At 32.6% G+C, this 15896-nt stretch overlaps 2 protein-coding genes and 1 long non-coding RNA gene across 3 annotated transcripts; 2 read left to right on the top strand and 1 right to left on the bottom strand.

The window, feature by feature from the left end:
* LOC109350699 lies at positions 3380-9504 on the bottom strand. Its single transcript, XM_019591961.1, has 11 exons — positions 9392-9504; positions 8715-9186; positions 7094-7192; positions 6470-6570; positions 6295-6366; positions 6069-6159; positions 5176-5256; positions 4134-4196; positions 3920-4042; positions 3777-3815; positions 3380-3686 (listed from the first exon to the last, which is right to left on the bottom strand). The coding sequence occupies exons 2-11, from the start codon at positions 9114-9116 to the stop codon at positions 3558-3560; spliced, it is 1200 nt and encodes a 399-aa protein (XP_019447506.1). The 5' UTR covers positions 9117-9186; positions 9392-9504; the 3' UTR covers positions 3380-3557.
* Positions 4236-5074, top strand: LOC109350701. The gene is made up of 2 exons (XR_002108122.1): positions 4236-4482; positions 4561-5074. It is a non-coding gene; the product is annotated as an uncharacterized LOC109350701 (long non-coding RNA).
* LOC109350698 (putative RNA methyltransferase At5g10620) lies at positions 11703-14627 on the top strand. The gene is made up of 7 exons (XM_019591960.1): positions 11703-11783; positions 11884-11915; positions 12247-12389; positions 12787-12853; positions 13314-13391; positions 13721-13866; positions 14455-14627. The coding sequence occupies exons 1-7, from the start codon at positions 11729-11731 to the stop codon at positions 14492-14494; spliced, it is 561 nt and encodes a 186-aa protein (XP_019447505.1). The 5' UTR covers positions 11703-11728; the 3' UTR covers positions 14495-14627.

The raw sequence follows: 15896 nt of genomic DNA, 5'->3' as shown, positions 1-15896 counted from the left end.
ACATATTCTTGAGTGGGATATGTCAGAATCTAAAACATGAAATATCTAGGTGTGGGGAATTTGAATAATTTCCCATAAAATATGTCACTATGCATATGTTATTTATTGTAATTGATTTAAAAATATATGTTTAAGTTAAAAGTTTAATAAACATAGTTATTTGAATAATACATCGCTCAAGTAAGGAATTTCTAATTTCATAAAGTGCAACTTAGGTTGAGTGATAGTTATCCAAAAGGTGGCTACTAACTCGCGAACTGTTCTTTTAGCCATTGGATTGAATAGTTGATAATCTCATCCATCAAAATTATGACTGACTACCGTTATTATTTAGAAGTCATGATACTAAAGTACGACTTCTGTAAGATCTTTAGTTACAATTTAGAAGCCGCGATAACAAATTACGAATTCTGTAAGACATTTCGTCACAGTTCAGAAGCCATTATACCAAAATACAACTTTTGTGGGAAGTCAGGTTGACATAGAACGACTTCTATACTCATCGGAAGTCGTTATAGGCCATCCAGAAGTCATGATATGTCATCACGACTTCTATACAAACTAGAAGTTGTATACACCATCATGACTTCCATTCAGAAGTTATGTGCCATCACGACTTCAATACTGGCCAGAAGTTATATTACATCATCACGACTTCTAGGGGTGTTCGCAGTCCATTTGGATCGGGTTTTAAGCAAAAAATCAGCCGATCCAAAAATATAATTAGTATGCGGTCCGGTCCGGTCCATTTATATTAAGAAGTCTGATCCAATCCGGTCCAAATATTATATGCGGATTCGGTCCGGTTTGGATCGGTCTTGTTTTTAGATATTAACATACAAATCCCTTCTATTTCAGCCTACAACACCAACAAGGAAGCAACCAGAATAATGAAGAAAAGTTTGATTCTTTTAGTAGTAAGATTAGAAACATCAATATAGTCTAATGATCCAATCATTTTTAACAATTTCCTGATCCAATCAATAAAAAAAACAACGCAACAACAAAAAAAAAACAACAAAATTAAGGATTCTTTAGTGAACATTCAACATCTATCTAGTGATTCTCGAGGAATGAGGAAAAATTATTTTCACTGACATCTTACTTTTCCTCATCACAATGGAGGAATTAGGGATTTAGGAATGAGGAATTAGGGATTCTGTAGTGTCACTGCCTATCTCGAATACTTTTGTAAAAATTAGGAGATACACTTAACAATATCGGTCTGGCCTGGATCAGTCTGGATCCTAGACGTGAAACCGAAGACCGGACCGGACCGATCGGTCCTTAAAAAATAAATCCAGTACGATCCAAATAGATTCGGTTTTTGCGTTTTCGGTCTACTTTGGATCGGTTTGCGGTTTTTGTTTTGGACCGGTCTGGATTTGAACACCCCTAACGACTTCCATTTAGAAGTCGTTATGTGCCTTCACAACTTCCATTCAAAAGTCTTTATGTGTCATAACGACTTCTATACTACAGAAGTTGAATTACTCCATCACGACTTCTATACTGAAGTCGCATGATGTTACCACGACTTCTAAAAGATGCACAAAATGATAATTGGTAACCAATTTTTTTCATCCAACGACTATAAAACAATTCGCTTCCAAACAAACTAATATGCGGTTCCTGTACTAACTTCGGAGATGCAAAAAATACAATCCTAATAAATACAACATTTGCTTTCCCTTTTTCTCTACCACTTACCCAATTTTTGTTCACTTGTCGGAATAGGAACAAGTTTTAGTCATTGTTATGGGAAATTATCCCTTGGCATCCTTTTTAAATTTATTTGTACGAAATAGCAATTTTGACTATTGCGAAAGCGTAAAATGAATATTGTGAAATTTTCTTATTGAATTATAAGGTATGAAAAACTTTATTTATAGTGTAATTCAACATGTGTTAAATGTGTAAAATGCATAAAATGTGATAGCTTTCTTCTCCAATAGTCCCCTCAAGCTGAAGGCTAAATGTCAATTGACTTCAACTTGATAATTCGATTTGATATTATGACAATGTAATGGATCGGAATCTCGATCCTAACGTGATTGGATTTTCTCAATCACTTGATCTTGTTGTTGTGGATCTTGTTGATTTTGTTGTTGATCTTGTTGTTGTTGTTGTTGATCTTGTTGTTGTTGATCTTGATGAGTTATTATGGTTCTTTCAAACTCGTTCGAGAAGGTAAAGATTCATTGTTGGTAATCTTGGGACATAGGAGTGGAACAAGATTCACCTGGATTGTCCTCCAAGATAAAAAAATGGTTTGTCTTTGAGTGAGAGAATGGTACTTGAAAGTGGTGGTTGTGTCACTATTCCAGTATTAAATTCTTGAAAGCTTCTTCAACAATTGTATATCTTTGTTCCAGCAAAATTCAACAGAGCCCTTTCTAGCTTCCATAGCTTGGTTGCTCCTTCTTGCCTTTCTTCCAGCTTCCACAGCTTGGTTGCTCCAATTTGGTTGTATTGACGATGATTCTTTGTTTAATTTTGGAAGAGGAAGATAATAATTTTAGAGAATGCGCAACGGTAACCAAAACCTTCAGAACGAATGCTCTGATACCATAATGCGAAAATATTGCGAAAACGTAAAATGAATATTGTGAATTTTTCTTATTTAATTATCAAGGCATGAAAAGACTTATTTATAGTGTAAACTAACTAGCTAACAAATTAATAATCACATGTTGAAAAACAATTCAACATGTGTTAAATGTGTAAAATACGTAAAATGTGATAGCTTTCTTCTCCAATATTGGCTCTCAAAGTTTTTTTCTATTATGCAACTTGAGTCTTTTCATTAAGTTTTTCCCAAAAAAAAAGTAGTGAAAGGTGAGTGATAAGGCTAGATCGGTTGCTTGCATTATTTAGTTTGTTTTCAAGACAAAAATTGATTAAGAGACTAAAATTGTATAATAAAAATCCATAAGGCCTTGGTCTTGTACCGTAAGATCTAGTTAGATTCTCAGAAGAATCAAGATGTCAAATGTTCGATTACTGAGAACAACACTTATCATGAGAAGCAACATGCACCTTAAAAAATATTAATTCTTTACTCATAGATGAGGGATATCTTTGATATACAAAAAAACTGTATAATCGAAAAAGTTTGAGGATCAAAACTAGTAGAAAAAGATTATGTATGGAATAGATTCTATGGTATATATGTTTGAAATAAATCTCTTCTCTCTCAAGGATACCTAGACTTGTCATCTTTCATGACAATGTATGATGTTTCAAATATTTAAACAAAAGAGATAAAGAAGTAAAATAGGAACATCAAATTATCCAATCAAACTCTTACACTGCAGTAAGAATTTGATAACAGAGATCTAAGTTGTTTTATAGATAAACATAGTAGTTTGGTGAAACCCCTGCCAAGAATACAGTATTTGACTGTATCAGCTTCTTTGTCTTCCTAGGAATTTTATATAGTTTTTCATTGAATCGCATTTCTAAACAAAACATTATGTGCAAGATAGTGATTCTTGGTATCACATGGTGTTCTTGATTCACCAAAGAATGATGATGATGGTTATGAAACAAATACTTTAGAATATTGTTGAATTAGAGAAAAGTTTCATCAACTTATCCTGAGTTTCGGGGTAAAACTTTCTGGCGAATAGATAACAAGATCGTTTAAAACCATTCAACGCGCACGGCGTAATCTCCAGTGATCTCTGCATGGCATATGAAAATGAATTCCTTTAACAGATACAAAACAATATGGACTAACTTTGAAAGTAAATTAGATGGATGAAATTTAATACCTTTGCATCACTAATAAAATGTAGGCTTTCATCAATGTACTGCAGTGAATGAAATCATGTCATTGGAAGAAAAACCCTTTGATGAATTCAACATAAAGAACACAAACAACACAAGGGAAAAGAGAGCAAAATTTGTCACATACTGCTATCTTTTTTATGAGTTGGTAAGTAATGTCACTAGCCCTGAATGACTTCGGATGCCATTTTCTCTCAGACCAATCGACATATGTTACGGACCAGTTCGCGATTCCACCTGGATCGAGCATCTAAACAAACATCAAGTGAGTTAGTAGGGAAAAAAATGAGAGATACAAGGCTATTATTGCAATTTAAAGGAGGCCGGATTGGTGTACTGACAGTAAAAATGGTTGGCAAGTAATGCTCGTCGGCATAGCAGTTGCGGTTGCCTTCCATATTTGGCTGGAAAGTTTAAAACATTAACAGTATAATGTTGTCAGTCAAGATACCTTAACAGATTCCATTCTTCAACAACAACTAAAAATAGTATTAACAACGAACAGTATCAATGCCAAATTCGGAAAGAATGAAAGAAACATAGTCATCCAGTGATGCTTTTGTGCAAGATCAACTGGCAGTCATACTTAGTTCAGATTATTTTTGACGAAAAACAGTTTTCGCTATTCCAAAACGATAATCGGCATAGGAGGAAGGTTTTGGCAACAACATAAGTTTAATTGCTATAGCTGTTTTTGAGTGGAAAAAACACTGGATTTTTTAAGATGAACTTTTGGACATTAAGATTATCTTATAATCTGGTAATCAGATTTTTTTCAATCTGAACCAAACACACCCGAAATGCTACCATTAGAAATTTATTGAGCAAATACAAGCTGCAGCAAGTACAATACTGGTAATGAACCAGAATATCAAATGATTACTATCTATCATATTTTAATATATTCATTTCTTCATAGCCAAAGAAGAATGAGAATAACTTCAAAATGAACTTGTCATATCATGCTCTAACATGTTAAATGAAGAGTTTAGCAATAAGTACAAATATAGTTCAGGAAGGAAAGGTGTCAAAAAAATTGAATTTAAATAATGAATTAGAGTAGTCCATAAATCACCTCCTATTTTCATTAACCAATATAGACATTTACCTACACCACCAACAATGTGTTTGTCTAGTAGTATAAGGCCCCGCTAGATTCCTATAAAGACTAAAAGGTCAAGGGTTCGATTCCTAGGAACGACACTTGTTGGGAGAGACAACCACACACCCCGAAAGGGATTAGTTCCTTACCCATAGGATGAGAGGATACCCTTAGTACTACAAAAAAAAACACTAACATTATACACATAGATAGTAGGAAAAATCTGGATTGGATCAAATAATATATCCACTTAGCAAATAAAAAGCAGAAGTAGATAGTACCCTGCAATAATACTTGAATTTTCTAAAATAGAGACTGTCTGCCATGATTATAATTGCATGTTGTCTCTTCATTGTTAACCACTGCATTACAAACAAGATCCATATCAGCTGCATGTACTATTGATTTCCTATGTTTCTACATTTGTAATATAAAAGCCATGTTTAATACAAATCTTGAATGTAATAGTGATGGTGGTTCTGCATTTTAGAGAGGAGATGAATGCCAGAAAAAAAGAACATTCTAAAAGTCAGCTGAAAAAATCTGCCAACTGAAAGTCTCACTAATTAAGAATGAAATTCAACCACTTGAAATAACTGGATGACAGTTATATTGTTCAATAACAACTATTAGATTATGCAAAAAAAATTGGCACTGTATCACAAAAAGAATTGATGACATGGTCAAAGAAATGAGCTAGTGATTTTCCTGTTTTCACAATGATTGGCTGATAATAGAAAGGACAACAAAGTTGGATGATTGGTATGTAATTAGATTCCTAAGGACATATTTTATGCTATAAAGATGAGAAGACCCTCTTTATAATGGACATAGATCACTTGTCCCAAACCATGTCCTATTCCATGTCTTAGGCCAATCAAATATTGTCACATGAATATAAGAAAATTTTAAAAAACACAAAAGTAACATTTTGATTAGTCCGGGACAGGAAATGGGACACGATTTGGGACAGGTGATCTCTGTCCATTCATAATGATGTTTTCAAAGCTGCTAGAATACAAAGGAGGAAAGTTTCTTTTAAACCAAATTAGCCAAGCTACTTTAAGTGAAAGAAATAGGAAAAATCAAGAGTTAACTTGATGAAACACTGAAATTTAGTGGATACTCAAAATTTCTGGTATAGGTAGATATCAACACCCCTAGAGTTTTATACCTGTGAACCCTTTCGGAAATCCTTCTTTTCCACTTCAGGTAACATATGCTCTATATACCTGCCATTTCCATGAGGACCAGGATCCACATAGCTGTTTTTTTATGAAAAATGTTTAAGGTGAGATGAAAAATTAGAGACATATTAGCCCAAAGTTGCATCCAACAAATCTGCAACAAAGGATCTACGATGAAGGAAAACTCTAGAAGGTTATGTTGTAATTTCTTACCTGTCAATAAAGCTGACATTTGTTAATAACAGGTAGTTGTACACAAAATCGAAGCGGCGCACCGGTATACAACTGAAACAGAATTGAAGATATAATGTACTGATTTGCTCAATTGAATCGCATAATCCAAGCATATGACTGAGCAGCAGAAACAGGAACCGGAGAAGAAAAATACCTTTCAGACAGCAAGACAAAATGTTCATTATCAGAGTCTAAAAGTGCACTTGCCAAAAGTCTTCTTTCTGCCTCAACCATAGAAATTCTCCCCCATTCTACCTGAAACAAATTGAAAACCAGTTAGTACTAAGAAACTCAAGGCGAGACGTGGCTGTTCAAGAGTATGTTCTGTGAAAGGCTTGCTTAAGTTTTAGACCAAGGGTTTTACATATTATCACTTGCCTAAACAAGATCTAAACATCAAGGACTAGGCCTTAATCCCACTAGGTTGAGTCGGCTACATGGATCGGACAATGCCATAATGTTTTATCATAAATCGTATTCTTTGACAATACAGGGAACCTTATAGCATGCCACAATTATTTTTTCCGCTCACGCTTAAGTTTAATGCGCACATGTTACTTCAGTAGGGATAAATTCACAAAATGATTTACCCCCTATACAACCTCCAAAAAATTGAGAGCTACACTGTTAACCTATGAGAGTGCTTTGACAGTAAATTTGATCATATGAAGTTACAAGATAAAGCAATGAGACCATATGTTCAGAACATTATAGTGGAACTTGGAACTACCATATATATAGAACTTAAATATATTGAAATATGTGCTATACCACGTACCGGTTCACTGTGAATGTCTCTGCCAGCAAAATAGTGGCTGACATGTACTGGTTTTTCCTTCGATGCATGTACATAAACAGAGAATTTTCCCTCATGGCCCTGCATTTTGTTATAAGTAGAGTCAAATATGTAGGGTGATCCAAAGCAAAAGTTTTGTAAATGACGACACTTGTGGCGTACTCAAATTCAGACCATGTCCTTGATTCATTTTTCATGTTTACAATTCACTTTGAGAAAGAATATACATTTGCTAGAAAATTGAAAACATATATTCCATTAGCTAGTTTTCCAGAGGTGGGACACATCATCCTATACCGAAATTCTCATGACACATATCTTAAAAATCAAAATTGAGTTCATGCTACCATGACTAGATTAAATTTAGACTTTATTCTTCACTAAGTTAAAAAAGAGACTGAAATTAGAGTTAAATCTTCTATTTATGTTAAAGTCAACTAAACAAGTATATTCATCAAAATTGTTATATCAACACACTTCTATTTTCGTCAAATATAATTGTGACAAAATGACATATATTTCCATATATCTTTGCCCATCCTTCTGGCACTCTTAAAACCAAATACAGCACAATGCTTCAGGATGATAAACACTGCAACACAGTAACTCGGTTGCGAATAGAGTGTAAACTTGAATCACCAACCTTCCTCGATGAAATGAGAAATCATTGACTTTGCAGATAGAGGTACATTAAAAGTCACAAACTCTTACTCCCTGATAATGAAATGTTGCCTACTTTTCCAAATGCTAATCAAATAAATGGTTTGAAAGCTATCTACCGACTTTTGCTTCTTATTCATAGTGGAAATTGGTCATTCCCCTATATTGCCTTTTCAATTAGAATCCAAATGAATCTCCATCGGTCGATGACTCGAAGTACAGTCAGATTCTATCAGCCATTTCAAAAACATAGAGACTTGCCCACTAACACATACTCTAATATGTTGAAGGTTCTTGTCTTTCTTATATATTCATAGCTTTGTAGATAACAATAGATATAGTGAAAGAGTCCTATAACATATTCCACAGTCTCATAGATCACTACTTGTCCAATTCCGAAAGCAACAAACTAATAGCTATAAGTCTAAAATTGAAACAGAATGAAATGACTCAAACTAGTGCCTTTGAGATAAATGTTTTAGCCATATCTGAAGAAGACTCTTCAGTGAAGAACCCAAAGATACAAGTTGTGGAATAAAATTATGAACAAGAAAAAAGGAAAACATGAAGAAAAAAAGAATCTATACTTCTAAAAGAAGATACAAAAACAAAGCTTAAGCAGTACGAAAGTGATGCAAAATGTAATTAGTTAGAATTGTTAAATCGGTGGTTCCTTAGTGAACTTAAGCTGATAAATAGGCCTTAGATGGCGAATGTAACTCGGCTGGAAAAATAGTATTATCTTGTTGAAATTGGTTCATATGGGGGGTTTTCTTTCCTTGACTATAAGGAATGAGCATCCTACTTCTATCAAATGTTCTTTTGCCTCAATTTCATTCAACATTCAACCACAGAATATTACACACTACTATTCTACAATTTATACAATGACAATGTAAGTAATTACTTAGCAGACACTCTTATTTGTATCAGAATGTCATACCTGAAAGAACATGTGCCAGAGCTTCTCAAAAGGCAACGAACCCGGAGTCAAAAACAGAAAAGCAATTTTAGGGATCTTGGACTGGACAGGATAGAACTTAAGAATTTCGTTGATAACAATCCGAGATTGAATCTCTTGTTCATTTAACGGCCGAGAAAAATCCGGTGTAAGGAGATCAAATGTAGTACTAATACTACTACTACCACAACCTTGAGATGAAAATAAAGAACACATTGAAGTGCTTTGTGGTGGATAGATATAAACAGCAATGAGGAAAATGCAGACTATAAAAATGAAAAGAATAATCCAAGTTGGTCTCTTTAATTGTGATCTGTTTCTTGATCCAACAACCATGATCAGAAAATTTGTTATGAATTGTGGCCATGCAAGTTCTTTCTTCATTTGAGTTCAAGATAACTCAACCAGCTTCTTCATTCATCTATCAAACACTTCATATGCAAATCATGTTTCACTGTCATTGTACATAGAAAAAGACAACAAAAGCCAAAATAAGTACTTAATTATAACATAATTCAGATATTACCCTCTGTCTAAAACAGCAAGATCTATGAACATAGATTAAAAAAAAAGTGATTTTGGATCTACGGTTGATAGTGTCATAATGTAATTGAATGAATGAAGGAAAATCATAGTGATTATGAATGTGAATTGAATACCTGTGATTCAGTGCAGTAGGGGATCTAATCTAATCTAGTGTGCCCCCACAATAATAGATAATGATACCAAAATGATCAATGAAAAGAGGAAGATTATTAATATCATAATATCTAGGAAGTAAATTACACATATCATTTTATTAAAACTATATATAGTATTCATCTTTTTTTTTAAATCTATATAAATAAGTCATAATTTATTCATACATATAGGGTTCCCATATAATGTTTTAAATAGTAAGGAGATAAATGTAATTAAACATCAACAATGTGTTCATCTAGTAGTGTAAGATCTCATTATATTCTTAGGATTGAGGTTAAAATTTTGATTCCTAGGAGCGACACTCGTTGAGAATATGGTTCTATGTCCCAAGAGAAACTTTGTCTCTATGTCCATATCCAATGGAATAACACCAAGTAATATAAAAATATTATTTTATATTTTTATAATTTTTCCTGTCAATAAAATAGTATATTTTGATCGGTCTGGGACGTTGTTGAGGACACCAATCGAGACAGAAGATCTTCATTCCTTATTCGGAGGGATACCTTTAATAATACTGAATGTAATTAAACCGAATCTTATAAATGTTAATGTAATTTAGCCTAATATTTATATTAATGTTTTTTTATAAAGATGTAAGGCCACTCGATTAACAATAGCAGCGAAGGGTGACATTATAAGAATAGAGATCGGATATCTATAACGTACAAATAAAAAATATATCATGTTAATTAAAAAACTTAAACTTTCTATTTTTTTCTTTCATTTTTATTAGTGCGTGATAAAATTTGAAATAATATATATTTGTTTACAATATATATGGGTTTGGTTTAGTTGATGCCACGTCATTCACATCAATATCATGTTTTGTCATGTCCCACAACACACTATCAATTTTCTATTCTCTTCTACATCTTGGAGAGTGGAGACCTTGTATGTTTTTTTTATTAAGAGTATACTTCATTATATTTCCTTTATAAACTACTTGTTTTTACTCAAATATATTTCTATGTTAATGACAATTATTGAATGCTTTAAAGTGTGATATTGGATAGAGAAATGAAAAAAAAAATAGTTAGAAAATATTTGTATGAAAAATTGAAGGATTTTTAATTTAAACATTCATTTTGCATTCCCAAAATTTTATCCCAAGCTAGATAATGGATTTTTCAATAATTTCTTCTTGATTTTTTATAAGCATTCCCAATTCAAGGGAATTACACCCAAAAAAATCTTTCTCTATTCTTACACTTTACACTTAATAGTAAGGTTAGGGTATGGTAAAATCAGGATCAACAACAAATCAATAATTTAGCCTCTAAGATTAAATATTTTGTCTTACATATCAAGATAAAATCAATAATACTCACATCTTTTAAAATAAGAAAAAATTAGTAAATGTCCACATGTGAACATGCATTTGATCTCTATAAAATTTTAATAGATTTATTCATTTAAAATGAAAAGGTATCATCGTTCATGGTATAGGTTTTGCTACCATAAAATGTAACAAATAAGTTGAAAAATGAACAAACAATACAGGTTTACACTTTAATATAACAAAAACGCACAAATAAGTTTAAAACTTAACTAAATAATTAAGATTTTGTGACATCATAAACTTATAATTGATAAACATAAGTATAAATAAGTCAAAAGTATCATATTTTTTTCACCTCGAAGTTATTTTAGTATGTTTTTCTTAAATAATTGATTAGTCGGTGTCACTAGTACGATAGAATACTTATACCAAATATGGAATTATACTGGTCAAATCAATCATTTTCATTTAAAGTTACAATTTTATTATGAAAATGAATTATTTTTTATGAAAAAAGTTATTGTGTAAAGTCAAACACACAATTATCATCTTTATTTATACTTCTAAAATATTATTTACAAGCAAATAACACATTCTATTAATATGTAAATAAAAATATTTATTACATTATTTATTCATTTTTCAACACTAATATTAATAAAATACATACATACACATATAATTTTCATTGCCGGAGAAGATAATTTATCTCGTTATATAACGAGATACTCTATTCCCTTCTACTTGTACACAATTTAGTTATTCAATAACTATATCACTATATTAGTGATCTCTAACCAAAGTCTTTCAAAATATATCCTCTAATTACTAATAGGTAGTAATATTTATGTTACTCTATGTGTCATGATTGGTTATTCTGCCTAGACATGAGATTGCTTTGAACCCTTTAACGGGTCACTTTTTTATGGGCCTATGTTTCTGGTCCAGTCCAATAATCCTGTTTTCATCTTCTGTCTTTTGTTGTTTTCATTGCTTCACTCTTTCTTTCTTCATGGCCACAACATCAATCTATATTTCTGCTACTTTTAATTCCAATTCTGCTCAAGGTTATTATTCTATTCATAACCACTAATTATTTGCATTACATTATTCAAATTTCCACACACTGTTTCTCTTAATTCATCTGCTTATGTTTCAATTTTTCAGGTAAAAAATGCAAGTATGTTGGTCAATCAGTGGTAATCATTTCTCACCTCAGAATTTTTTTCATTTCAAGCTAAAGAAATCAACTTTTTTGTTTTTCAAGATGACCCATTTATGAAAAGTTAATAAAAAAAATCAAATGCTTGTGTAAGAGAGTGTTTGGAATAGCTTATTGGGGGTTTAGGAGAATAACTTGTGAAAATAGGCTCATAAATATAGTGTATGTATGACATTCTGAAAAAAGTTAATTTTAGCTTATGTGTAAAAAAGCACTTTTTGAGTAAGTTTTTGGTTAAGTTGTTTACCAAACATGCCCTTGTTATTGCCACCATAGTGACACATTTTTAATTATTTGAGTTTGTGTAGAGAGCAGTTCCGATACGTATTGTATCGGTGGGGAAGAAGCGATCACAAGGATTGCAACTCATTGTTGATGACTATGTTGAAAAGCTCAAGTATTATTGTGCCGTTGAGGATGTTCAAATTCGGTCCAACCCTAGAAATGCGCGGTGAATTCACTATGTTCTCTTAGAATTTCCATTTTGTTGAACTTTGAATAACTAGTTTGAATTTCTGTTTTGCATGTAATGCAATTCGGATATATGTATTGTATGCACACTGGAACTTGTCAATTGTTATCTATCCAATGGCACACATGTGTATACATAAAAAAGGGTGGCCCAATGCACGAGACTCTCACCGAATTAGGTCTGAGGAGGGTAGACGTATATAGCCTTACATCCTAAGTGAAGAGGGTGTTTTCAGGATTTGTACTCCATAACCTCCAGGTCACAAGGCAAATAACCTTACTGTTGTGCCGAGGGTCACCCTCTGCACAGCTGTACACAAGAAATGGCATTTTTTCGTTGTCTGATAAAAATGGTTGATCATTTGTTTACAATGTAGTGACCAAAGGGCTCAGGTTGATGACGAAGACAGTGCTGTGATGAACCTTATCAGGTCTGATGATTGGGTAATAACAAATAATTTTATTGTCTTTGTTAGAATAAAGGATTTGCTTCATTGTTCATACTACTGCTTGTTTACAGCTCTTCAATTCGTCTTGCACATTCTTTTTAGGAACACCACAGCACTTACGGACTACACACTTATAATTCAACACACAACACACTCGTTCTATTAGTCTATTTAAACCATGAAGATCTTGTTGCACTTGCATGTTATATCTTTTAATTACTTTGGTTGTCATCGTTTTGAATTTGGCACACATTGTAATACCTTTCCCTTTCCGGCATCCACTTTAAGTCCTTGCTTAGGAGCAGTAACTACTTGTCTATTTCGAACTCATATTTTTCAAGATATAATGTGATAGTTACAGATTTATAGTTTTCTGTTTTATCTGCAAGAGTTGACCTTTCTTTTTCTTTCCTACCTAATTAAGTGTTTCACTTAGTACTTGAACTTATTTATAGGTTGTGATGTTGGATGAACATGGACAAGACATAGGATCTGAGCAAATGGCAGAGTTGGTTGGAGATGCTGGAAATACTGTAAGAACATCTTCTAAATGATCTCCTTTTCGATCAACGGAAATTCTTCATGCATATACATTTGAGTATTGAGAGTGCTTATTGGTATGTGCTGTTCTGTGGGATGGCACACACAAACGTTATCATGTCATACGATTTTTGTCCTAAGAATTACTTTGTATTTACGTTTTCTTTAGATCGGAAAAATCACATCAATTTCCATTTCCATTCTCTTGTGCTGTTCATTCATATTTTACATCTCTATTGTCTTTTTTTTCAAATCATGATACCTGTCATAAAGTTTTTTTGTTAAAAAACAATCAATCTTACTGATTTCTGCTTTCTCATAGGGTGCTTCAAGATTATATTTCTGTATCGGTGGACCCTATGGTCATGGAAGAAAATTAAGGGAACGTGCTAACTTATCAATCAAGTTATCTTCACTGGTCTTAAATCATCAAATAGCATTACTTGTGCTCATGGAACAGCTTTACAGGTAACAATATTCTAATCTCCCATTGTTCTGATTTCTTTCTCTTTGCCTTTACATTTGAAAAAGTTTCTTTCTTTCTTTGGAGCTTTAGAGAAACTAACTCCCGGCTTCCGAAGAAAAGGCTTAAATCCCAGCTGCTTTTCAGTTTTCCCTTAACCTGAAGTTTTAACCTTTTCAATTAAAAGAAATTCTTTACATCCAAACCATTTAGGCCTTTTGCATGAAAAACAATTTCAAATGGTCCCTAAACCCAACCATGATGGAACTTAACCTGTTTATTCTGATCTTTTTACCATTGATCACACGGTTTTAGGCCGAGAATTAGGCAAAACCCTCTCCATAGTGACGACTTTAGGATTTGAACCCCTGGTCACAGTCGACTTCTACTACGACGAACCAGTATTTGATACAATCAAACTTACTTTTCACTTGTACAAATGTTCAAAACCGAAATTACATTGGATGTTATTTTCCATGTAATGACTGGACAAAACAAAATACATTCTTAATTGCTGCTGAACAGGTTCTCTTATATGGTAGTATCATTTAAGTGTAAGTGGCATAACACACTCTTAAATCTCTAATTTGTAGGTCATGGACAATTTTAAGGGGACAAAAGTACCATCACTAAATATCCTATCTCATTTTGTTTATTTTTCATTATTATGTTATCTATCCAATTTTCCTTTGGACCCTTGCATCTTTTGAATTTTTGCTGTAAACGGCTTGCAACAATTAATTATGACACCGAAGATGTATTACTAGTTTAGTCACGATCAGATTGTTCTCTTTAAGACTTTTCGTGACATTGCCCAAAAATGTACAAACAGACTATCAACCACAATATGGCTGCCGTGCCAAATTTCCACCCTCCTATATGAGACTTGGGTTGTTTTCATATCACACCCCAAATGACCCTTCCAACAATTTTGGAGTGAATGAATGATTGAGATGTGTTGTTATGATTATCTCAACTAGATTAATTCACTGTACATATGAAGTAACATTTGTTTAGTGTCAAATTGGCACAGCATATTTGGCAGAATGCTAACAATATTATCCATGTAATTTGTATTTTTTAGTATTAAATTTGAAGCTTCTGGAACCATTTGTCTCATATTGGAAAAATTGGATTGTGCTTATGACTTGTATGTAGAAACATTCATCAATTCATTTTCCATTGAGTGAGTTCAAGTCCTAAATGGTTTCAATCAGATTAACATGTTATGTTAAATGTTCTTAGTCTCCATGGTATAGACCTACAAGTAATTGGTTTGGATTCACATGCATAAGGTCAAAGGCCAAAGTTTAACCTTTGAAATTCGCATTGGTTGACCGAGTGAATCACATACCATCCACAACATTAAGGTTGTTGCTTAGTGACTATAAAGTCACGAGTTCAAATCCTGAAAACTGTCTCTTTACTTACATGAGTAATGTTGTAGACGTCTATTTTTTAAATCAATCATATATCATGAAAGAGATTAGTTCATATATATATATATATATATATATAAATAAAAGGTGTGGAATATTGTAACTCAACATAAAAGGGAGAGTTTTAATTGACATACTCTTGAAGTGAGAGCTTTGTTCATCAAAATCTACATTAGCAAGGAAGTCCACAATATTATTTTGGTGCCTAGATTTGTGTAATACTTGTGAACTAAGAAAGTGTGTGGACAAAGCTAAACAAAAACCATTTTTTGTGAACTTTTTAAAATTACTTATTACTTTATTTCTTTGTTGGTACCAAGTTTTGAATAGTGGCATTATTATCATGCTGAATAGTGATGGCAAAATGGACTATCTACTTGTTTAGTATGTGTACACAAAATGTACATAAATCAAAAGTTGATGTAGACATGCCCATTTGTGGGTTTTGGACAAATTCGTATGTTATGTCGGTTTTAAAACGGACTATAGAGCTGTCTGTGAGCATTAATAAATAATAAAAAATTAAGAAATTATAAAAACAAATTAAATAAAGAAGTTGAAAGAAAGAAAATAAAAAAGTAAAAAATCAATAGGAA

This window comes from Lupinus angustifolius, chromosome LG06, assembly GCF_001865875.1.
Source record: "Lupinus angustifolius cultivar Tanjil chromosome LG06, LupAngTanjil_v1.0, whole genome shotgun sequence".
Classification (NCBI taxonomy): Eukaryota; Viridiplantae; Streptophyta; class Magnoliopsida; order Fabales; family Fabaceae; genus Lupinus; species Lupinus angustifolius.
This window is presented reverse-complemented; position numbering and strand designations above follow the sequence as displayed.